Below are 24,888 nucleotides of genomic sequence, written 5' to 3' on the forward strand. Positions count from 1 at the left end.
ATGGACATCTGCTAAATTTAATTGTGCAAAACACACCACATTCACTTCAATCTTGCCACCAAAGTCAGCATGCACTCATTTGTAAACTAGAATTTCATTCAACTAAATTTACTTGACATGCATCCTGTAAATGAGGTGAGTAAATACAAAATGTTTTTTTTTTCTTCCCCATGATGGCTTCAGTCTTGCTGGAGGTGTCCAAGTTGGCTCTGATGTCTTCAGGTTGATTAAAGAAGGCAGGTCAGGGAAACCTTAGTAGTGTACGTTGGTGCTGTAGCTGATAAAACAGTAATTAAATGTTGTATTAGATTGTTGCTTCTTTTGGTTATTGAAGCTAAATTATAGACAAACGTTTGTTCCATTCATGTCTTTTGTTGGGCATGTTGAGTAAACGTCTACAATGCAAGTTAGATAAAGTAAGTTAACTATCATGATGCTCTATCACGATCTTAAGAGGGCTGAAGGTGCCTGAAGCAAGGTATCCTAGAAATACGGAAGCACTGATACACATTCTATAGTCCAATATATAGTCCAATAGTCCAATGTTCCACTTCAACATTATGCAAATTTTATTTGCAGCTAAAATATTTTTACCGCAAAAGAGTGATCTACAGGTTAGTACAGGTACAGGTTAGTTGCTGTTTATTGGCGGTCCTTCTGCCTACACTTTTGTCTTCTGTAAATGAAAAGCATTATCAAGTGGTTTGTGGTCAGGTGCCTGGCCCACACCCGGATTTTAAAAATCTTAACCAATGTTAAAAATGTAAGAGATTACATAATTTTTTCACAGATTTTTAGTCCTTCAACATTAGTTCAAATTGTGAGTACATTTTTTGGAGGGCAGGTGAGTGCTCATTCCAGAGCACCTTAACTTGATGTTCAGCCTTGCAACATAGATTTCTGCCGTGATAAGAGGATCCATCTGCTCTCAGGACCATTGACCTTTTCACCCTATACATGTTCTGAGCCAAGAGAGCCATCTTAATGCCCAAGGAAAACTGCCTTTTCACAAAGAAGGATCTATCTCAGAACCTGACAAGTTACTATAGTCTTGCCATATCACTAGAGGGCAACCATGATTTGAAGCAGTTTAATCACACCCTACAGCTTCCTTGCAATCCTTACATTACACAATGCATTTTTGTCCTTCTTTTCATAATTTGTGCGATCTTCTACATGCTTTACATACATTTACTTTCACATTTATGTCCCTCATACCTACGTGTTAATAGAGATCAGCCTACAGGTAACGGTTCTAGCTAAAGGGTAAATAAAATAACCTCTTTATTTAACTAGTCGCTTTGTTTCTCAAAGCTTTTTTGGTTTTTTAGTTTATTTCTAGTGGTTCCACAGCCATAATCAGTTTATTACTCTTATTATTACTTATTTATTACTCTTGGGTTGGTGTGGGACATGCACATACACACAGAGCTAATATCAGTGTTGCTTGTGCTCAAATTTGTAAGCGTTCCATTGTTTCATTTTCTTTTTGATGTAATCCCTAGTTTATATATGTATAACCAAATTAAGACTGAGATGTGTATTCTCGAGCCGCCTCGTCTGTCCCTTTGTCTAAAATGGCAGAAAAAGCCAAGAACTTTCCTTTCTCCTGTCTAGTATTTAAAGATCATATATCCATTACCTCAGTAGGGGAATACAAGGGAAGCGACCAAATAAATCTAAACTTGGTCTGAAATTGAGAATCTGTTGTTGCATGTGCACATGTATTAAGGTGAGTCATTTAAGAGTGCGAGTTAGTTAATGCCTAAAATTTAAAATTAGAAACTAAGAGCTCCCCTTTCACTCAACCACGGCCCTTTTTCTCTGCTAGGGACGACCACAAGCAACTACTAAATTCAAATTCAACATGTGAAATCGGCTCCAGACATTTTTTCTCCTTAATTTTTGAGCCTTTAAAATGGCTGTAATTGTTAAGCGTTAAATGCGTTACGTGATGCTATATATACAACTGTCACAGAAACTTTATATTTATATTTTGTATAAATGTAATGTTGGTAGTTTTCTGCAACATTGAATCCTTGGGTTACTGAATTAGACTTCTAGGTAGAACCCCCCCCCCCCTTTTTTTTTTTTTGTTTTTCCATAGGCCTATATCTTGTTCAATGTGTACACATTAGAAAGAGGTATTCCCATGAATAATAAGCTTGAATGATGTTTGCAAAGATCTTTTTCAAAGGTCTTTTTGTTATTATTGTAATAAACAGTATTATGATGATAAAAGTCTAGAGTCTTACCCTATAACATAGACTTTTGCTCATGATGAATTATAGGAAAAAAAATTACCAACTGGTCTTCTAATATTACTCAGTCATTCATAATAATAACTACACTTTCTGAGCTATTTAGTAGGAAGACAACTGACCTTTTTATTCATGTAAGTAAATAATCAGCCAATCATGTGGCAGCAGTGAAATATATACAATTATCAGCCATTACATTACCTCCATGCTTCTACACTCATTGTCCATGTTATGAGCTCAATTTACCATGTTGGGCCGCTTTGTAGTTCTATAATTACAGACTGTAGTCAATCTGTTTCTCTGCATACTTTGTTATCTCAGAACTTTTAGCCTCCTTTCACAACCTTCTTCAAAGGTCAGGACCCCACAAGGCCACCACAGAGAAGGTATTATTGGGGCCATTCTCAGCACTGCACTGACACTGACATGGTGGTGGTATGTAAAGGTTTGTTGTGGTAATATGAGGGGATCAAACACAGCAGTGCTGCTTGGGACTAGAGGATGACCAACATGAACTGTGCAGCAACAGATGAGCTTCTGTATCTGTCCTTACATCTACAAGATGGACCAACACGCTAGGAGCATCTAATAGCATGGACAGTGATTGGACACTGTGTTTAAAAACTGCAGCAACACTGCTATGTCTAATCCACTCATACCAGCGTAACACACACTACAACATCATGTTTTTGTCACTGCAATACAATACCATGTTATTGAGAGAGGTCAAACTTCTCAGAATGCACAATATGTGAACATTTGAGGTGGATGGACTACGACTGTAGAAGACCATGCTAGGTCCCATTTCTGTCTGCCAAGAACAGAAAGCAGGTTTACCAAAACTGCACAGTCGAAGACTGGAAAACTATGGCCTAATCTGATGAATGTTGATTTCTGCTGAGGTTCACATATTTTAAAGTCAGAATTTTTTACTAACTGCATTAATCTATTTGCCTTGTGCCAGCAGTCCAGGCTGGTGTGTCCTGTTAATACCAATCAATGATCGCTTGAATGGCGCAGCTAATCATGTGCTGACCACATGCATCTTCTAATGGCTACTTTCAGCATGAATCCACTATGTCACAAAGATTATGTCACATAAAAGCTGTGTCAAACTGGTCTCATGAACATGAAAAAAGGTTCCCTGTTCTTCAGTGGCCTTCCGAGTCACTGGATCTGAGCTAGCTAGAACAGCTTTGGGATGTTGTAGAACTAGAGATTCACAGCATGAAAATACTCCTGAAAAATCATGCAATCATGCCAGCATAACCTAGAAAAAACTATAATCATGCCAGCATAACCTAGAAAAAAACTGTAATCATGCCAGCATAACCTAGAAAAAACTGTAATCATGCCAGCATAACCTAGAAAAAACTATAATCATGCCAGCATAACCTAGAAAAAACTGTAATCATGCCAGCATAACCTAGAAAAAACTATAATCATGCCAGCATAACCTAGAAAAAACTGTAATCATGCCAGCATAACCTAAACAAAACTGTAATCATGCCAGCATAACCTAGAAAAAACTATAATCATGCCAGCATAACCTAGAAAAACTGTAATCATGCGAGCATAACCTAGAAAAAACTATAATCATGCCAGCATAACCTAAACAAAACTGTAATCATGCCAGCATAACCTAGAAAAAACTATAATCATGCCAGCATAACCTAGAAAAACTGTAATCATGCGAGCATAACCTAGAAAAAACTATAATCATGCCAGCATAACCTAGAAAAAACTGTAATCATGCCAGCATAACCTAAACAAAACTGTAATCATGCCAGCATAACCTAAACAAAACTGTAATCATGCCAGCATAACCTAGAAAAAACTATAATCATGCCAGCATAACCTAGAAAAAACTGTAATCATGCCAGCATTACCTAAACAAAACTGTAACCATGCCAGCATAACCTAGAAAAACTGTAATCATGCCAGCATTACCTAAACAAAACTGTAACCATGCCAGCATAACCTAGAAAAACTGTAATCATGCCAGCATAACCTAGAAAAACTGTAATCATGCCATCATAACCTAAACAAAACTGTAAGCCATGCGATGAAGAAATTTGTTTTGTTTTGAGAGCAAGAGGGTTTTAACCAGTAGTAGTATAGTCTTCCCAATAAACTGCTTGGTAATTGTGTATTATACATATCAGAGAACACTGTAAACATACAATAGATCTATGCATTTGTTTAATTAAAGACCAGACAATTACTAAACTGGTATGCCTTCTTTTGGAGATTAATTTTACTCCCTAATTAAAGTAGATCTCAGATTTTTGTTTTGAAGAGGGTAATCCACCTCAACACTGTTAGTATTGATTGTTTTACAAATTGATATTTGTTTTTATCATTTTATCCTCTTAATTTCTTAAGACGTATTACAGGCACAATGACTACTTGTTCATGCCTTGGATATTGCTTAATAGATGGTGTTTATGTTTGTCATGGGACTAATATATTCTGTTGAATGCTATTATGAGAAACTTGGGGCCACACGTGTATGAAATACTAGACAACAAGCTGTCTGAGTGATGTGCTCCTAAACTCTCCTCAGTATGGCCTATGCACATGTGTTTTACATAGCGTGAAGTCACATACAGTGCAGAAGATTTTTTGCTTTTTTCTATCCACCTATTTGTTCTCAGTCACCTTTTCAGAGACTTTAGGAGACGAGAAAAGGACACCATGACATGGGATAAGAACTAATCTTTGTGCTGTTGGGGCCACCAGGAAGAGCTTTCACAATTATTGGAGATAAACAGTAACATGGTAATTGAACACTGCTTGCACAGTCATATTAATAGGGGCTATCATGTCGTTTTTATATTTACTCATTAGAATTAAGTTTTGATATGCTTTAAAGTCATAGAAATATGGATATATTGTTACTTGCCTTCCTTTTCATGGCAATCATTTCAAGTAAATGATAATATCTTTTAACTATCTTTTATATATTTTAACTGTTGAACCTTGACTCAACTTTTGAATTTTTACAGTCCTTTATTATGAATGCCATTGAATTTAAATGTAAAATCTATCACTAGAATTGAAAATATTTGTATGTGTAATAAATAATTTCTGAAAACGATATGCAACTTACCTCTATCTTTTAGAGTCTCAATATATGTCTGCATAAACTCCTTCTCATGCTCATCCTGCTCTGTGTTGTTATCCATGGATTCATGTTTCTCGTCCTCTTCTTTATTCTTGCCTATTGGATTATCAAATAATTTGATGAATCTGAAAACAAAAGAAAACATTTAAGTTGCATAGAAATGTTAAGTATGTATTTAGCTTTAAAATGTTTATATTTTAATTGATGCTATTGAAATTCGTACTTACTTCATATGAGGATTATCATACAGTTTGGAAGGTAGGTTGGTTAATTCATCTCCACTGACAACAAGCATCTTGAGTAAGTCCATGTTTGCCATTACCATTGGTAGGTATGTCAATTTGTTCTTGTGCAGAAACAGTGTCTGCAACTCTTCTAGTCTGAAAAAAGGGGGTGGTGCTTAATAAACAGGTTAAAAAATAAGCAAGATAAAACTACTTAAAATAGCATATGACGAATGTACCTGTCAATATCCTCTGGCAAATCTGTGAGTTTGTTGTTACTGATGTCCAACCATTGCAAACTTGACATTCGAAGCACGCAGATTGGTATGGTAGCAAACTTGTTTTCTGCTAGGTCTAGATGTTTCAGTTTTTTTAGGTTGCTAAGCTGCAAAACAGTTCAACTTCTTAACAAAAAAAACACAATTTCTAAACCAAAAAAATAAATTATGTAATATTTAAGATGCTACCTCAAAGGGCAATTCAGAGAGATCAGAATTGGCTGTCATTTCCAGTTTCTCCAGGTTTTCACATTCTCCAAGCTCAGGAGGAATGCTGGATAGCTTGTTGTAATTCACATTCAGTACCTTCAGGTTTACAAGCTTTCCTAAACATGAAACAGATGACCAAGTAAGGTTCTCACATTTATATAATTGTACAGATATTGGTATTAAAGTGGAAGGTAAATTAGAAAAGCGATATAAGATTTTTATTATTACTTGCTATAAGTGATTAAAAGTGTAATAACTTGTATAGATTAAAATAAAAAAGTGTTACCAATTTCCAGGGGGAGCATTGTAAATCCATTTTTAGGTATGTCCAGGACACACAATTCCACAAACTCTTCAATGTAGGTGGGAACCTTTTGAATACTTGTTCCATGAATATGCCACTCTCTAAGAAAAGTCATATATTGAAGATCTTCTGGTAGTTTCTGTAATAAATAAGGTTAAATATAGAAATGATTTCCAATTTCTGTCATGATTTTTAAACTATTTGCTTAAAAATATAAAATGTTACTAAAGTTAAAATTACCCTCCATTTTTTCCCATTCAGCTCAAAAATGAATTTTTTATATTCACTGTCAAGGTCTGCTATAAAGAACAAAATTATCATATGAAGTATCCAAACACTACATTGTAAGCAAAGAAATTCAAACAAACCATTATGCACAATACAGGAAGATGTTTCCACATTAAACATACTTGTGTCAACTGTGGGTAGAATGTCCATTTCTGCAAAGGCTGATCTCTCTAGATAGCACTGGAGTGCATTCACTTCTTTGATCTTCATTTTTCTGCATGTAATGCGATACTGCCATTGCTGATTTATCCTATTTTGAACAAATAGAAGTTATAGCATTATCTGTCAGAAAGAAAGTTTGATCTAATGTCTAAAGGCTAAATCCCACTGCCTAAACTATCTTTTGCTATTTAAATTCTTGCACTATGCCTAACACAATAATTTTCTGCAGCAGATAAGGCTGCAGGTGACAATTTGGTCAAAATGAATATGAACAAATATAGTTTTATATGCAGTTACAAAAAAGTTAACCATTTGGAAGTACCTGGATTTCTGATTATAGATTATAATAGTATGTGGTCTAGTATAGACAAACACAGTCTAACTAAATTGATATCACAAACAGTTCACAAATTGTTCAACATTCACAATGTATGCTAGAAAAAGTAAGTGAAACTTGAATTTAATAACCTCTTTAGCAGCAATGACTTCCACCAAATGTAGAGCTGCAAATAGGATTTGCACAACATTGATGGGGAATCTTGGAGCATTCCCTAAAACTCCCTAAAAGGTGCAAAATGTGTGATGTATACTTTTTCTAGCCTGCAATGTGCATGTTTACGCATTGCGATAAAGATTTAGCACATAACTGTGTTATTAGTTTCATTAGATTAATTTATAATTGTAACTTACATAATGATCAGACCACACCTTATTGGTAATTATGTAATTCCAAATTGTTTGCTTACTTTTTCTAGCAATTATATATTGTGTTATCCATTCTGTCAATTGTATTCTTTCAACAATTCCTAATGTAGTTATTCTGTCTTTCATTATATAAAAATATTAATCAATATGGCCTGTGCAAATGTTTTGGCACCTTACAGAGCCAGGGCTTAATAACAACCCATTTGGCAGCTTCCAAACACTTTTTGTAGCCAGCTAAACTTTTTCAGTTCTTGAATAATGTTTCACCCCTCTTTGCAGAAAACCTCTAATTCTTATATTTTAGCTCATCTTCCATGCAAAGCTTGTTTAATTTTCTATGTTGTTCAAATCAGTGGACTTTAACACCCATTCTAAAAGCTCCAGTTTGTGTCTTTTCAGGTAGTACATTCATTGTGGATTTTGTATGTTTTCACTGTCCTGTTGTTGAAGTCATCCTCTTTTCACCTTCAGCCTATGGACCCGTACCTGTACCCATAGACTTGTACCTTAAGAGCATTGATTACTTTTGTCTTCAGATATTTTTTACAGTTACTTAAAGTGTTTAAAGAGTCTGAGAAATTTAAAAGCTTAGAAAATTTGACAGTTACTATTTACAACTGGTGACATGCCTCAGACTTAATTGTCTTGACAATTGAGCATTTTTCACAATCCACACTGATGAGCTACATAGGCTGTGTGTATTATTATTAAGGGGCAAAATGACAAACTCATGTATATATTTTCTGTACACTAAAACAAAAGATGAGGATGAGAAAATTGCCTGAACTTTACTTCCTAAAATGTACAACTAGGAACCTAGAACCTTTGATGGCAAACCATTTGAAAGATGGGTTCAAACTAAAGGTGCCCTGTTCTAAGTTGACATCTCACATGTGTTTACTGTGCAGCAAAAACAAAAAAACAGCACCTTGCCAACTTTGTCTGCACATGAAGAATGATTAATTAGTTAATGAGTTGAATTGCTTCATGAGAAAACACAAACATTTGTTCAAGCCCCAGGGCTGGAATGGGAAAACTCTGTAGCATGATATCACACCAAAGAACCTTTCAGGAACTTACTTTTTAGAAGAGCATTATAGAAACGGGGACATCAGCATAAAGAACAGACTGAGGACATTGCCACAGAATAAATGAACAGAATCCTGAATAGATCTAGAATACAATCTTTAAAAAACATGACTGATCCAATTATTTTGTGACTATAATACTCTTAAAACTAAGCTACCTTTTAGAAAATACAAATAACTTTACATTTGAACTCATTATGGCACAGTGCAGCAAAATACAGACATAGCTACAGAAAGCCTACTTTGGCTTAACCCATAATTAACAGGTTCTACTCAGTAAATGTTCTTTTTTCTCACTTGGGCAGGGCACTTTTATTGATCCTTTCCTGTTCCTTCTTCTGCCGCTGTTTGTACTTCCTTACTCGGGTCTCCCACAGACCACGTATCAGTGAAAGGTCATACACTGGAATGTCGATTCCCATCCCTTCTGCCCTCATAATGGTTTCTGTTTGAGTAATAGCAGTTTTAGGAATAATTTGCACAGAACCTCTTATAGCATTCCAACAAAACAGATCCCAAGGAGAACCTAAGAAATAACATCTACTGTTCATTTAGCACTCAAAATAATATTAATTTAGTTATTGATATATTATTTTGTTTAGAAATGCCTTTGTGTGTCAAGAATACTAAAGACAAATGACAAACCTGTATTTACAACACATAAGCTAGCATGTCACAGAAGTGTTACTTAATCTGCTATTACAGCAACAGTAGATAACAGTGACCTAAAGTCATACAAAAACTGACCCAGACAATATGAAAAGTAATTCATGACATTTCAAGGAGCCATATGTTCCCTCAAAGCCTACATAGACTTACCTGATATGTGTATCTGTGATGTGTACCCTTTGTGCTTCTTTCTAGCTGTAGCTGCTTGTTTACAAGACACGGCCCATTTCTATGGGTCATCTATATTTAGCAGGTCTGAGCATGGTGCTATTTTTACCTTTGGGGATACAATTCTCTATGTCATACTCACATAGATCTGTCACATGTTAGCAAGCTCACACATACCAGCTCCATGAGGGGCTCATTAAATACAGTTTATGAAGTGACATTTGCAAGCAGGCAGTACAGCATTTGCTAGTTTAAAAAATGCATAATTGAAAAATTATGTAATGCTTTTAGATGTGTGTAATGCTTTAGAATTTCATATTAAATTTGAAAAACCATGTCATGTTGCTGTGTTCGAATTACACTGTACCAGAGAAAAACAGAAAATGTGAAAATGTAAATGTCAGACTTGCTTACGACATGTTACTTTGCATTTTGGGATGATGAACTCTACAACTAAGCCGGGTCTAGTCCAAGGACCATTTTTGTAATAGAGGTGTGGCCTTTAGATTGATTAAGAACTATTACATCAAGTTTTTTGGGTCTTCACATTGATATGAAGTGATTTCATTTTGAGTAAATGAATATTAACACTGAACATTGTACTTACTTCTGTTACACTGCTTAAGCCATGCCTACTGCCATCTAGTGCTACATTTAAATTTAAATTTACGGTTCCTTTATTTAAGAAGATTGTTCATGCTTTTGTTTGTTTGGCAACATGTCTGTTCATCATGATTATAAACATGTGATCCGTGAACTGGTGGACCATTTTGGCTATTCTTGCAGCGAAGTACAAGAGATTCTTAAAAATGAGCTTAGCGGAATATTCACTGATACAACTACTTGCTGCTTGGTCAGGAACAGACCAACATGGCTATTGCGTCAACTGTAAACTCAGTTGAATCAGTCCTTGGGAGTAAAATGGCAACCAAGCTTCTGCCAGCAAGGGGTTACAACATCGAAGAGAGGCTCGTCAGGAGGGTCCTCACTGAGATGACCTCCGATTACACTCAAAAAAGACGGGAGAAAACTGCCAGACAAATTCTTATGTCTACTACACCAAATATGCCGGCCTGTAATGCTGAACTGTGACTTAATGTAGTCTTAGTATCACTTTGTATTAAACAGGAACAGGCACACAGAGACACACTAATTCCACTGGCCTTCCGCTCCCTGACTTGTTTTCTCGTTACTACACAACATCTGTCCAATAACAGTGCACAGTATAAGTATGCCACTAAGCAAGCTGGCTTTTCTTGAACTTCTTAATGCTGCACTGTGTCCATGCCCAATACACTCTGACTACCACAACACACGCACACTAATACGCTTCCACATAGATATTAATGATGTTCTTAGAATGGCTCTCCCCAATAATACCTGGTCAATAATAGTCATCCCTAGGTTGTATGGTTAAAAGGAAAAAATAAAAAACCTTTAAATTGTCAAAACCCCAAGTATTTATTGGATAGAACACTATTCCAGTTTTTTTAAAGCTGTGATGTATTGTTTAGCAGGGTTGACACTAAGTGTTATACATATAATTACATATATATTTAATATTATATATATATATATTATATATTATTTTTAAATCAATGCAAAACTGTTTTTTTTTATCAACGAAAAACTGTCTTAGTATGTCAGTTTAAGTATTAAACTGCTTGACTTTTGAAATGTATTATTATTATTTTAAATATCTTTATCTGCTTAAGCTTCATGGCTATTTTATCAATTGGACAAGAAGGCACCTTTTAGGTGAATGTTTAGACGCGCATGCGCATTGATTACCACGCTGCCTCGCTGTTGTGAGTTGGGGTGCCGAACTGTTATTTTTCCACTTTGGATGTTTTTGAGTATTTATCTCTGTCTTCAACAGGTATTTGGGTGTATTAATAGCATCTCTCTGTTTTTAGCAATGAACAAAGCAAAAAGCACGATACAAAGAGCAACATATTAAGGCACTCACCAGCTCGACTACTCGCACCTCTTGTAAGTAACGTAGCTAAACTTTTCACATGTAGCTGCTTGTTTTTGTGTAGTGAACAGTAGAAGTAGCGGGACACTGTGAGCGGAATGGGTTTGTTTTTTTGTTTTTTTTCCCAAACCCCAGCCTTTACTGACCGTTACTAGCTAATATATTTTACCCAGCCACGCCATCTGCCTCGTTGTTCGCTTTGCGGCTGTGGGGCATGTCGGTAAACAGCCGCGGTAAAGTTAGCTAGCAGTTTATTGGCGATATCCGACTTTTCGGAGCTAAAACTGTTGAACGGACGATGCTAGCCATCAGATAATCACATAATCACCACGGTACGACCACAGAGAGTGATGCATACCTGTTATTTAATCCTTTTTGTGTAAATACCGAAAAACTGAGACCACATTTTCAATCAGAATCACATTGCTTTTATAACATATAGACACGTTTGTTTTCCTCTAAATAATTTATTGTGTATATGTGTATTTCCACACATATTATTGTTTCCACTCAACAATAGATGGCTTAAAAAAAAAAAAAAAAAAAAAGTCTGTTATTAATACACTCAAATACCTCTATTGGTGGCTCCACGACACTGTGGAAAACAAACAACTGTGGATATTGCAGCTGGGTACACACTTTTTTAAATAATTCCTAAATATTTAAAATTCAGTAGCAGTTTAATAGCACTAAATGCAACACAATATAATACAGCTGGGTATCATGATATGCAAAATCTACTTTTTTATTAATTCTTTAAAAATGTAAAGCATTTCAGCTGCATTATACGCAACACTAAAACAACTGTGTACAGTACAGCTAGGCATCAGGACACATGCACACCCATTAGATTTTGAATGTAATGCAAAAACTGTTTTCTCACTTTTAAATATAAAAAAAAATTATATTTGTTTTGTATTTTAAAACTCGATAGCATTTTAGCCATAACAACGGTGTATAGTAAAGCTAGGCATCAGGAAACAGCACACCCTTTGAATTTGGGGTGTAATGCAAATTCTACATTAATTTGAATGTATTTTAATTTTCAGTAAAATTATATACAACACTAAAAACAACTATGTAGAGTGAAGTAGGTATAAAGGAAAATCTATTTCATATTAATTATGTTTTTAAAAGTCCACTGCGGGACTAATAAAGGATTATCTTATCTTAATTTACATATCACAATAAAACAAAAACTATGTACAGTACAGTACAATAATTGCATTTTAGCAATAGTATTTACAACACTAAAAACAACTGTGGATATTGCAGCAAGGTGTCAACCAACATGCATGTCCTTTAGATGTTGGATGTAATGAAAAATATGTTTTAAAACTATACTTTAAAACTCAATAAGCACAATAAACAACTGTGTATGGTACAGCCAGATGTCAGGCGTTAAATACAATACTAAAAACAACTGTGTAAAGTGAACCTAAGTATCAAACATGCACATCCTTTAGGATGTAACGCACAATATGTTTCATCTGAATTATAATGAATTAGTTTTGCACAATGTTTGGATTTTAAATAAAACACAATAATTAATTAATTAACTAAACAGAATCAAAATCGCGTGCATGGTACCCAAAGGACAAAAGAAATGTTGTGCATCACTCTGTGCGCTGTGTTGTGATTATATAAGTATTTACAGGCTACAGTTGTTCATTTTTTATTTATTTGTTTTTAGTTACTTTATTTATTGAAATTAGAAGATAACTTTTTTTTATTATTAGGTTACTTGCCAGCACATGTAATGTCAATTCCCAAGACACTAAAGAAATTGTGTTTACTATATTTTCTAGCAGGTACTCCATTCAGAAATTGGTAAAATATGTCTTTTATTTCCCCAAATGTTTTCTGCATCTCATCAGGCTGTTAAGACAGAAAAACAATCCGCAAGCTCTAAACCTGGCTCATCCTCTTTGAATGAATGAATGAATGAATGAATAGGTTTAGGAAGACCTCAGGTCCCTACCGCTCCAGAGAAGGTGAGTAGCCTAACTGACTGACCTCTTCTGGTTAACTGCCCACAAGCCTCATAATGTTAATCATTTTATTTTTTAGTTAAACATGATACATGATCCATTCTTTAGCAATGTCCTATGGTTTACAACCAGTCCTGAAATTTCTAATGGGATAACCCTAAAAAAAATAAATATTTGTACAGTTGCAGCACATGTGTCTGAGAGCAGGCCTATGATGAAGAAAAAAGACGTGCATAAGTGAGTAGCCATCTATGGTACCGTATTGCCTGTAGGTACTACACCCTAACCATAATGGTGATCATGCACAAAAGTGATAAGTAAATATTATTTTAAAATGTTTTAATGAAAAACATTATATTTAAGTAACAGAAAGGTATGGAAACTTGCATCAGGGCAAGTTGAGGGATTTTAATGATATAGTGAAAGTCCAGTGTGAAACTTAGTTCAAATCTTAATTGCAACTTTATTAGTTACACCTGCTTGTAGCTTTGCTCATTGGTCTTTTTTATCAGGTATACCAGCCATTTTGCATTTTGTAGGTACAAAATGACAATAGATTTTTACTTAAGCCTTAAGATTTAAATAAAATCTACTTTATCAATCACTGGGGAGGGAGCACCGTAGCACCACTTTTGACCAGGTATTATTTGGGTGTTGGAACATTTTCAGCACAGCAGTACTTTCAACACTGTAGTTGCATGAGTGGTTTATTGGTAACGTGTCAGTGTTCCAAGCACTGTGTGTTTACTGAAACTTGTTGGTGTGCCTTGTCAGGGATTTTTGGTCAGTTCTCAACCCAACAGTGACAGTGACAGTACAGTCTTCAGAAATCCCAGTGACTGATTAACTATATATAAAAATGAGGCCAATAAGTGTGGGTGCATGTTTAGTGTATGCCAGAATGATATTAATAGATGTCAACTACAAGCACCAGCGCAATAAGACTTCTCACTGCAGTCCAAAAGATTAAATGCTTACTCTGGATTTTGCTTGTAACACTATTAAATGGTTATCCGTAGGGGGGCAGTGGTGGCTCAGCGGTTAGAGCGCCGGGATATCGATAACAGGGTTGTGGGTTCGATTCCCGGGCTCGGCAAGCTGCCACTGTTGGGCCCTTGAGCAAGGCCCTTTACCCTCTCTGCTCCCCGGGCGCTGGAGTTGGCTGCCCACCGCTCTGGGTGTGTGTGTGTACTCACTGCCCCTAACACGTGTGTGTGTGTGTGTGTGAGTGTGTTCACTACCAGATGGGTTAAATGCGGAGGACACATTTCGCTGTACAGTCCACACTGTACAGTGACGAATACGTGCACCTTTTACCTTTTTTATAAAAAAAAATTATATTTGTTTTGTATTTTAAAACTCGATAGCATTTTAGCCATAACAACGGTGTATAGTAAAGCTAGGCATCAGGAAACAGCACACCCTTTGAATTTGGGGTGTAATGCAAATTCTACATTAATTTGAATGTATTTTAATTTTCAGTAAAATTATATACAACACTAAAAACAACTATGTAGAGTGAAGTAGGTATAAAGAAAAATCTATTTCATATTAATTATGTTTTTAAAAGTCCACTGCGGGACTAATAAAGGATTATCTTATCTTAATTTACATATCACAATAAAACAAAAACTATGTACAGTACAGTACAATAATTGCATTTTAGCAATAGTATTTACAACACTAAAAACTACTGTGGATATTGCAGCAAGGTGTCAACCAACATGCATGTCCTTTAGATGTTGGATGTAATGAAAAATATGTTTTAAAACTATACTTTAAAACTCAATAAGCACAATAAACAACTGTGTATGGTACAGCCAGATGTCAGGCGTTAAATACAATACTAAAAACAACTGTGTAAAGTGAACCTAAGTATCAAACATGCACATCCTTTAGGATGTAACGCACAATATGTTTCATCTGAATTATAATGAATTAGTTTTGCACAATGTTTGGATTTTAAATAAAACACAATAATTAATTAATTAACTAAACAGAATCAAAATCGCGTGCATGGTACCCAAAGGACAAAAGAAATGTTGTGCATCACTCTGTGCGCTGTGTTGTGATTATATAAGTATTTACAGGCTACAGTTGTTCATTTTTTATTTATTTGTTTTTAGTTACTTTATTTATTGAAATTAGAAGATAACTTTTTTTTATTATTAGGTTACTTGCCAGCACATGTAATGTCAATTCCCAAGACACTAAAGAAATTGTGTTTACTATATTTTCTAGCAGGTACTCCATTCAGAAATTGGTAAAATATGTCTTTTATTTCCCCAAATGTTTTCTGCATCTCATCAGGCTGTTAAGACAGAAAAACAATCCGCAAGCTCTAAACCTGGCTCATCCTCTTTGAATGAATGAATGAATGAATGAATGAATAGGTTTAGGAAGACCTCAGGTCCCTACCGCTCCAGAGAAGGTGAGTAGCCTAACTGACTGACCTCTTCTGGTTAACTGCCCACAAGCCTCATAATGTTAATCATTTTATTTTTTAGTTAAACATGATACATGATCCATTCTTTAGCAATGTCCTATGGTTTACAACCAGTCCTGAAATTTCTAATGGGATAACCCTAAAAAAAATAAATATTTGTACAGTTGCAGCACATGTGTCTGAGAGCAGGCCTATGATGAAGAAAAAAGACGTGCATAAGTGAGTAGCCATCTATGGTACCGTATTGCCTGTAGGTACTACACCCTAACCATAATGGTGATCATGCACAAAAGTGATAAGTAAATATTATTTTAAAATGTTTTAATGAAAAACATTATATTTAAGTAACAGAAAGGTATGGAAACTTGCATCAGGGCAAGTTGAGGGATTTTAATGATATAGTGAAAGTCCAGTGTGAAACTTAGTTCAAATCTTAATTGCAACTTTATTAGTTACACCTGCTTGTAGCTTTGCTCATTGGTCTTTTTTATCAGGTATACCAGCCATTTTGCATTTTGTAGGTACAAAATGACAATAGATTTTTACTTAAGCCTTAAGATTTAAATAAAATCTACTTTATCAATCACTGGGGAGGGAGCACCGTAGCACCACTTTTGACCAGGTATTATTTGGGTGTTGGAACATTTTCAGCACAGCAGTACTTTCAACACTGTAGTTGCATGAGTGGTTTATTGGTAACGTGTCAGTGTTCCAAGCACTGTGTGTTTACTGAACCTTGTTGGTGTGCCTTGTCAGGGATTTTTGGTCAGTTCTCAACCCAACAGTGACAGTGACAGTACAGTCTTCAGAAATCCCAGTGACTGATTAACTATATATAAAAATGAGGCCAATAAGTGTGGGTGCATGTTTAGTGTATGCCAGAATGATATTAATAGATGTCAACTACAAGCACCAGCGCAATAAGACTTCTCACTGCAGTCCAAAAGATTAAATGCTTACTCTGGATTTTGCTTGTAACACTATTAAATGGTTATCCGTAGGTTTGGATACTGGATAATATTGTTGACCTAAAAGTTTGGTTGAAATGTGTTTACCCTCTATTATACAAACTGTTCTGTTGTATTCTGCATTGGTAACATAACAAGCATGTTCTGAAAAAATAGGCATTTTATGAACATAAACTACAAAGAGATCTTCTTCACCTACTATCCGTTCTTGTTTCTTATTTAGGTATAAGCACAAACATTGTGCAAGCCCTAGCACATCACCTACTCCTCCTAGACGAAATATTGTTGGCTGCCGGATAAAACACAAATGGAAAGAGGACTGTTACAGTCCCATTTCACACTGGACTGGTACAGTTCTAGACCAGGTTGCAGTTAATCCTTCTCTCTACCTCATCAAGTATGATGGCTTTGACTGTGTATATTGCCTGGAAATTCTTAAAGATGACAGGGTTCAAGGGCTTGAAATCTTACCTGACAAAATCGGTAAGTGTTTTAAACACTTTTTGAAGGTGTTGTCACATGTAGTTCATTTGAAATAAACCGTGAAATCTAAATCTAAAAAAGACTTGCTGTTCATGCCACAGCTTTTTTTTTTAGAGATCAGACCCCCTCTGCCAATAAGTGGCAGTTCAAATTCATCATATAACAGATCTGATTTGCTGAACCATGTTCAGAGCTTCAATTAAAAAGTTGTACAGCAGCAACAATATTTAAAAACCATTACACTGCTAAATGAAATAATCTTTGAGGTTATTTTTATGTATTTATGTTAGCAGTAGACAGTCAAGGGTTAACTCTGTGTGTGTCGCGTCACCTTTAATCAAGATTAACTTACTGTAATACTCTGGCTTTTGCTCTAATGTGGTAGTGCCACAAACCTTCGGAGATGGTGTGAGTTTGTGGGTTCATGTCAAGGGATCAGAGGTTGTTTGGTTTGTTCCCACTTGCAAAGGAAATAAACCTTAAGAAATATTAAATAAGAAAGTGAAAGAAATTGAAATATCAAACTTGACTAATAAAATGATGCAATTGTGTTAAAATGGTCTGGCTGTTGTAAGTGTGGTGGGGTATTAAAAGCAACATTACCTCTGTCTCCAGCTTCATATCGAATAAGTGATGCTTATCTAGCAGAGAGGATCTTGGGTCAAGCTGTAGAACACCAGTTTGAAATGGGTGATGGATCAAAGAATGGCTGGAGAGGGTTAGTGCTTGCCAGAGCTCCCATGATGCCTACATGGTTTTTCATTACCTATGAGAAGGACCCTGTTCTTTACTTGTACCAGCTTCTTGAAGACTACAAAGAGGGTGACCTCCGTATACTTCCAGACCCAGGTGAGTAAATCACAGGTGTGTGTGTGCTGCCCTTGTACAGCAGTCTGTTGTGACCTGTTGTTATTACCTTTTAGTGACCTTAGTAAGGTCTGAACTCTATATTGACAAAGGTACAATGATGACTTTAGGCACTTCTCAACATCTTGAAGTTGTTTTCATCTTTTAGAAGACCCTGTTAAAACCACAGAGCCTGGTGAAGCTGTTGAGAGTCTTGTTGGAAAGCAAGTGGAATACATAAAAGAAGATGGCACGCAGAGGACAGGCACAGTGATTCATCAGGTTGAGGCCAAACCGTCCGTGTATTTCATTAAGTTTGATGATGACTATCACATCTATGTATATGATATGGTTTGATCTTAATGTTTGGTAATACAAGGATTGTACTTGAATTTAAAACAAAATGCCATTCGTGTATTGTGCAAATCTCATTGACATTCTGGCTTTCCACTCATTCCACTCAGTTAAGGTTAAGCTTACAATATTTGGCTCATGCATTTATTCACTGTGCATCAGTAATTTAAATCTAGCATTATTCCAAGTTTCTTTACAATGTTTTACAACTTAACATAATGTCGAAATGAATGGGCCAATAGAAGTGCTGCAGAGTGAATTGGAAAATCTTGCTACATGAACTTCCATTAAAAGTTAAGTTTTTTTTTTTTCTTCTACTGTGTAAAGTTGGTGTTTGAGTTTCTATGGTTGTCCCAGGTCTGTACACACACAAACTGTGTCTACATCCTGTACTGCTGTGCTAACAAATGCCCTCTTCTGCAGTGAATAGTTTACAGCAGATTTGTTTTGAGTTGTGCCTTTAAACTGTAAATAATGTTGTAATGACTTTTTTTCTAATAAAGAAAAGTAACTCGCATGCTTCATGGGACTTCTTGTTCATATGTATGCAATAATTGGGAAATGTTGGATAATTAGCCACATTTTACTACCATGTACATTTACGTGTATGTATGACTTAATACATAATTTAAACAGAACTAGGATTTTGACTGTGGGCGGCTGTTAAAGTTGTCCTTGCTGTACATGTCCAAAACAACACTCCTTTCATAATTTTAAAGAGGGAGGAGTTTGTTAGTAGATGGCAGAACAGAGCATGCACTGAGTTCGGAGGCCTTACTGGTACCACACAGCATACTAACCAAAATACCTGCTTGGGGAAACAGGCAAAAGGTAGCTTTACATCCAGCTCTGAGCATGGGAAGCTGTTAGTAAAGATGTAGGTATTCGCTGTCTTGCAGTGCAAATTATATAAAAGAGACTGAGGTAAGTACAGGTTGCTGGTTGTGCATATGTTGTTGATAATGTATTTTCCTTAAAATGTGAATATCTTGGAAGTGCCACAGTTTTCCAAAGTACTGCTATGTCTCATCATTGATGATATATGATCATTGTAATTCTTTAAAGTGTTTACCTATGACATTTGTGAAATTGTGAACAATACTTCTGGGAAAAGATTTTAAAAATCTGCATTGTAATAGTTGGAACAGAAACTTTACACTCCTTAAGTATTGCAGGCCAACTTAAATGTCTTAGTAATGCTCTCTCAGTATGTATAACTAAATGGCTGGTGAAGTTGTTCACTGGTTCACAGGGGAAATACTTGATGCTGTATTTCTCTTTTTATGTTTTACAAAATGTTGCTCTAAAAATATGTCCAATCCTAATAATATTTATATAATACATTTAAGCACAATCAGGGGTTAAATGCAAATGTACAGAGAGCACAAGCATGTATGTGTAGTAGTCACACATCACTCTGTACAACACATGTTTTTTGTCATGGCAAATGGTGAGTGTGAATAGGCTGCCTATGTTCACACTGAATGCTGAACTTTTAAACAGCCTCAGATTGTTTTTACTGTTTTTTATTTAGTATATCAAAAATATAGACATTAAAACAAAATAAAATCAAAAAGTTCTAGAACAAAAGTCAATGTTTTGACACGTCATTTTGAAATAAGAACAAATTCTGGGGAAAAAATATTTGGAGACAGTAGGTTAATGTTTTATTACATCCCTATGTTGAAATATACAACAAAGAAATGTTCCTGTTTTTTTTGCACTAGGTGAGTGCTTATATGGAGGTGGAATGGACAAAGGATACTATGGGACATGTGCTTAAGCATATATCTCAAAATATGCTGAAGCAGATCCTAAACTAGCCTGATTAAACACTTGAACTCCATGCCGTCATGCTGAAGAGGTGGTTTCTTGGCATGGTGGTCCGTAGGGGACCTATGCTTGTGGTGGCACTCTGGTTTGTGTCCCTTCTGTATTTCATGACCTGCAGACCTCATGGAAACCAAAAGCACCAAATGTCCAAAGGGACAATGGATGATATGAAGTACCAGGCTTTGCTGCAAGAGCACGAGGAGGAATATCAACACTATGCCAGAAGCCTTGCACAGCAGATCTTCCAGTTGACAAAGGCTCTCCAAGAGAGGACAAGACAACTGCAAAAGTCTTTGGAACAGAGTGCTGTAATGTTACCAATGGAGTTGGAAGAATTAGGAAAAAAGAGTAATTCAGAGCTTGAGATGTTTTTCAAACGGCAACTGCGTCATGCAGAAATCAATGAGGGCTCAAAACTACCAAATGAACATGCCCTGGTGCCATTTGAGAGCTTTTCCCTAAACAGGGTCTATCAGCTTGAGTCTGGGCTTACACGGCACCCTGTGCAAGGAACTCTTCGTAGTGATCTGGGTGGGGCATTAGAAGCAGCTCTACACATTCTTAATGATCCTCAGAAAAGGAACAACTCTCAGTACCGTAGGATATACTCTCCACAAGAGTTCTTTGAGGGTGAGGTTATCTTTTAAATGTAACTATTTTATGCACATTTTTTCCCAGATTGATCTACATTTCTGTTCTTTTCTTTGCCTTTGCATTATAATAGGAATTTTTCGCACAGAACGAGATAAAGGGACCGTATATGATCTGACATTCAGAGATAATACTTCTCTGGACTTTAGGAGGCTACTTTTCTTTCGGCCATTTGCACCATTGATGAAGGTGAAGGAAGAAGTAATTGACACATCGAACATGTTAATAAATATAATTGTACCATTGGCAGAGAGAGTGGAGACATTTAGACAATTCATGCACAATTTCAGGTAGGGTTATTTATTTATTTATTTATTTTTAAACTTATATTTTCATGTACTGAGATAGCACAATACCATACAAATGTATAATAGAAAGAGATGCACTCACATACTTGACTCACACTACTTTCTTTAATATTCTACTTTTTTTGTCACAGGGAAGTTTGTCTTCAACAAGTTGAAAGAATTCATCTCACTGTGGTGTTTTTTGGAAGAGAGAAAATGGATGAAGTGAGAGGAATTATAGACTCCACTGCAAGGTACGTCCTTGAAGACCGGTGCACATGTATTACAGTTAAAGTTTTAAAAATCACATGTCAAGCTTGTGAATGCTGATTACTTCTGCTCTGATGTGCTAGGAAGTAAATACACAAATAAAGTGTAATGACTGGGTGTCTAAAAATGGTGAATCGAAAGCTTCTTGATTAAGCATTTTCATTCTACCCTAGGAAAATGAGATCCAGGAACTTTACTCTAATACATCTAAATGAGAAGTTCTCCAGAGGAAGAGGGTTAGATGTGGGTGCTAGTGCCTGGAAGAAAAGCAATGCTCTCCTTTTTTTCTGTGATGTGGATGTACATTTTACTGAAGAGTTTCTTCACTCCTGCCGCATGAATGCCCAACCTGGTAAGATCATTGAAAGAACACATGGTTTAAATTCTATATAATATGATATATAGATCATGATATTTACTGTTACAAGTGATAATGTAGTGTTAGTGATTAACACTAACACTACATTATCACTTGTATTGAGCTATAAATCCAGGCTCAAATCTAAACCGAATGGAATTTTTGTTTTTATTAAATCACTACTGATATGATGATGTTGGTGGACAGTTGTTATTACATCTTTTAGGTAAAAGAGTCTTCTACCCCATACCATTTAGCCAGTACAACCCAGATGTAATATATGGGGAACATAACATACCTTCTACTGATAAACAGCTGGTGAGAACTATTTTCTCTTCCCAAGATCATTGGGCCTCATTTACCAACCATTTCTTCTTAAAATATTATTTTTAAGGAATTCTGACTTTCACCAATGTTTTCTCCAATGTCTTCTTATTTGGGATTTGTTCAATTTACGTGGACAGTGGGATCGATCATTATCTGAGCATAACCGCCAACAATTATGTGGGTTAATAAAGCCTTTTTGTAAAGACTTTTCTTCAGAACAAATTTAAGAAAATTCTTAGGAAGATATTGGTAAATGAGGCCACATAGTTGCAAATTGTTAAACACTTTGACTCACACTTTTATCAAGTACTTGTCACAGCTCTGCTCTCTTTTGTCTACTCCATAGGTAATCAGTAAAAGCACAGGATTCTGGCAGGACTTTGGATTTGGAATGACATGTCAATACAGATCAGATTTCATCAACATAGGTAATAAATTAATTGATTTTACCAACTGCTAAATGTCCTAAACAAATAAGATCTATTTAAATGGTCTATATCCTGAAAATATATTTTATATATTTTTTATTTTAAATGTTTAAATTTTATTTTATCTTGACACTCTGTATGACTGCCCTGTATTTTGCCTCTTTCAAAAAGTTCAAAAAGTAGAAACACTGCTAAATGGATTAATGGATGTGATTAAACTGTGGTAGACAAATAAGACATTTTTTCATTATGCCTTTTCTGACACTGTTTCTAAACTGATTTTTATCATAGTGAAAACATGATGAGCTAAGCTTGGTAGTTTTCTGTGATTTTTTCCTGATGTGATGAATTTTTATCTGTCATTTATATTTTCTATTTCAAACTTTAGATTATTAGATTATTTTGCAACCATGGAATAAAAAGGTTGTGGAACTTTCTCACTGTCATTTTGACATGTAGTTTACATGTAATTTAATTAGTGAATTATAACACATTCAGAAACCTGTTTATAAAGCCTTCCTTATTTTGCACAGTAAACTAATATGTTTAATTGTAATATGAATTTCTACGGTGTAATGAAACTATTCAGTTTAAACTTTTCCCTGCTCTAAAACACCTGATCAACTTATAAAAGACAGTACTGTCTATAAAATAAAGAATGAACAAAGAATGAATGATGCTTAAAAGTGTTAAAAAGGACTTCTGGATGCATTTTCCACAAATTCAGACATTGTACATTTATATACATCTAGTATTTATCTGTTGCATTTTAATGGTCAAATATGCAGCTACTTGTTTATTTACCACAAATGCTGATGTGATACAGTTACAGTATCGATTTTTGGAACATGCATTTTTATTGACATTTAGTCAGAAATAGCAAATACAGAGTGCTTTAAAAAAACTGAATGCAATTTTTCAATAAAGGGTATGATTATCTAACTGATTGATCTAATTGATCTCTTTTCTCCCTCTTCCAAAGGAGGTTTTGACCCAAGCATTAAAACTTGGGGAAAAGAAGATCTTCACCTCTACAGAAAATATCTTCACAGCAATATCATGGTTGTTCGTGCCCCCTCACGAGGACTCTTTCATATGTGGCATGAGAGACTGTGTGCAGATGACTTATCAGCAGAGTCATTTACAACGTGCATGCAGTCCAAAGCCATGAACGAGGCCTCACACAGTCAGATGGGGGAACTTTTATTTCACAGAGAAATAAACAGTCATCTCCACAAATATAAACTCCATGAAAACATCAAGACAAGTACTAAGTGAAATGCTGGCAAAGGTGATTTGGTTATAACCTCTTATATGCACGTTTGTCTGTATGATGTTTATTATGTGTAATATGATGTGTTTGATGTCTGTTTGATGTGATGTGTTTAGAATCTTTTCATAGTAAGTGACATATGAGGCATTTTAGGGTACCATGGCCAACTAGGAGCCTAGGAACTAAGAACAATATGGACTGGTTAATCTCTAGGACTGACAATTAGATACGCCCATATATTCACAGCATGGATTTATATTTAGATACTTTTCCACACCACTAGTTTCAGTGCAACTTTTTAAAACACTGCTCATATGGTATCAAGACTTAACTAAGGTGTTAAAATGTTGAAAGGTATCCTTGCACACACATCAAAATCGTTTATGAGGCATGGACTCCACAAGACCTCTGAAGGTGTCCTGTGGTATTTGGCACCAAGACATTAACAGCAGATATTTTAAGTTGGGTGGGGTATACATGGATAGCATTGCAGGAGCCTTAGGTGCCCATGACCCTATTGCAGATTCACCAGTTGTCCTTTCTTGGACCACATTTTGTAGGTCCTGAACAAGACCTGCCTAATGTTTTGGAAATTCGCTGATCCAGTTGTCTAACCATCACAATTTGAAAAAAATGTCCTGGGAAAACTGGCAACTGTATTGAATGTGTTTGACTTGTAAATAATCTTTGCAATCTGTGGATTTTGGCCTGTTTTTTGTTGAATAAATAATGACACGGTTCAATTTGGCATGTGTTTACCTCATCTTAAGATCTAAGGACCAGCAATTTGGCATGTGTTTACCTCATCTTAAGATCTAAGGACCAGATGTTTTTGTCATTATGTCATGACATGTAAAACTATATAATTCAGAGTGCACTTTGGTTTTCACACACACACATACATATAAGAC

General features: G+C 35.6%; 3 protein-coding genes and 1 long non-coding RNA gene across 5 annotated transcripts; 3 read left to right on the plus strand and 1 right to left on the minus strand.

Annotated features, from left to right (window-relative positions):
• Positions 1–62: 62 nt before the first annotated feature.
• On the minus strand, positions 63–9,556 carry lrrc2 (leucine rich repeat containing 2). The gene is given in 11 exon segments (XM_072680969.1): positions 63–277; positions 5,374–5,513; positions 5,616–5,768; positions 5,852–5,997; positions 6,080–6,216; positions 6,387–6,543; positions 6,645–6,703; positions 6,815–6,942; positions 8,945–9,092; positions 9,467–9,487; positions 9,490–9,556. Coding segments are annotated over 11 exon segments (1,206 nt in total). The 3' UTR covers positions 63–227.
• A 1,831-nt stretch (positions 9,557–11,387) lies between these two features.
• LOC140556865 (uncharacterized) lies at positions 11,388–13,682 on the plus strand. Its single transcript, XR_011979764.1, has 3 exons — positions 11,388–11,476; positions 13,419–13,456; positions 13,636–13,682. It is a non-coding gene; the product is annotated as an uncharacterized lncRNA (long non-coding RNA).
• A 1,985-nt stretch (positions 13,683–15,667) lies between these two features.
• LOC140556866 (spindlin-1-like) lies at positions 15,668–19,003 on the plus strand. 2 transcript variants are annotated; one of them, XM_072680971.1, is made up of 5 exons: positions 15,668–15,884; positions 16,064–16,118; positions 17,091–17,350; positions 17,966–18,199; positions 18,366–19,003. In XM_072680971.1, the coding sequence occupies exons 1-5, from the start codon at positions 15,839–15,841 to the stop codon at positions 18,551–18,553; spliced, it is 783 nt and encodes a 260-aa protein (XP_072537072.1). In that variant the 5' UTR covers positions 15,668–15,838; the 3' UTR covers positions 18,554–19,003. The 2 variants fall into 2 exon arrangements, with proteins under 2 accessions (XP_072537072.1, XP_072537071.1); XM_072680970.1 differs by having other exon boundaries at positions 15,837–16,118.
• Positions 19,004–20,394: 1,391 nt separating this feature from the next.
• LOC140557813 (chondroitin sulfate N-acetylgalactosaminyltransferase 1-like) lies at positions 20,395–23,982 on the plus strand. The gene is made up of 7 exons (XM_072682606.1): positions 20,395–21,013; positions 21,108–21,324; positions 21,474–21,575; positions 21,765–21,943; positions 22,176–22,267; positions 22,623–22,704; positions 23,687–23,982. Exons 1-7 carry the CDS (start codon positions 20,404–20,406, stop codon positions 23,980–23,982), a joined length of 1,578 nt encoding a protein of 525 aa, XP_072538707.1. The 5' UTR covers positions 20,395–20,403.
• The last annotated feature ends 906 nt before the right edge of the window (positions 23,983–24,888 follow it).

The sequence above is a fragment of the Salminus brasiliensis genome, chromosome 6 (assembly GCF_030463535.1).
Source record: "Salminus brasiliensis chromosome 6, fSalBra1.hap2, whole genome shotgun sequence".
Classification (NCBI taxonomy): Eukaryota; Metazoa; Chordata; class Actinopteri; order Characiformes; family Bryconidae; genus Salminus; species Salminus brasiliensis.

Bases quoted from the DNA above. Each gene is read 5' to 3' on its own strand.
- LOC140556866 (XM_072680970.1), top strand. From the start codon at position 15,967: ATGATACATGATCCATTCTTTAGCAATGTCCTATGGTTTACAACCAGT. The intron at 16,119-17,090 runs GTGAGTAGCCAT...TTTCTTATTTAG, and splicing joins AAGAAAAAAGACGTGCATAA to GTATAAGCACAAACATTGTG. The intron at 17,351-17,965 runs GTAAGTGTTTTA...CTCTGTCTCCAG, and splicing joins AATCTTACCTGACAAAATCG to CTTCATATCGAATAAGTGAT.
- LOC140557813 (XM_072682606.1), top strand. From the start codon at position 20,404: ATGCTGAAGAGGTGGTTTCTTGGCATGGTGGTCCGTAGGGGACCTATG. The intron at 21,014-21,107 runs GTGAGGTTATCT...GCATTATAATAG, and splicing joins TCCACAAGAGTTCTTTGAGG to GAATTTTTCGCACAGAACGA. The intron at 22,268-22,622 runs GTGAGAACTATT...TCTACTCCATAG, and splicing joins CTTCTACTGATAAACAGCTG to GTAATCAGTAAAAGCACAGG.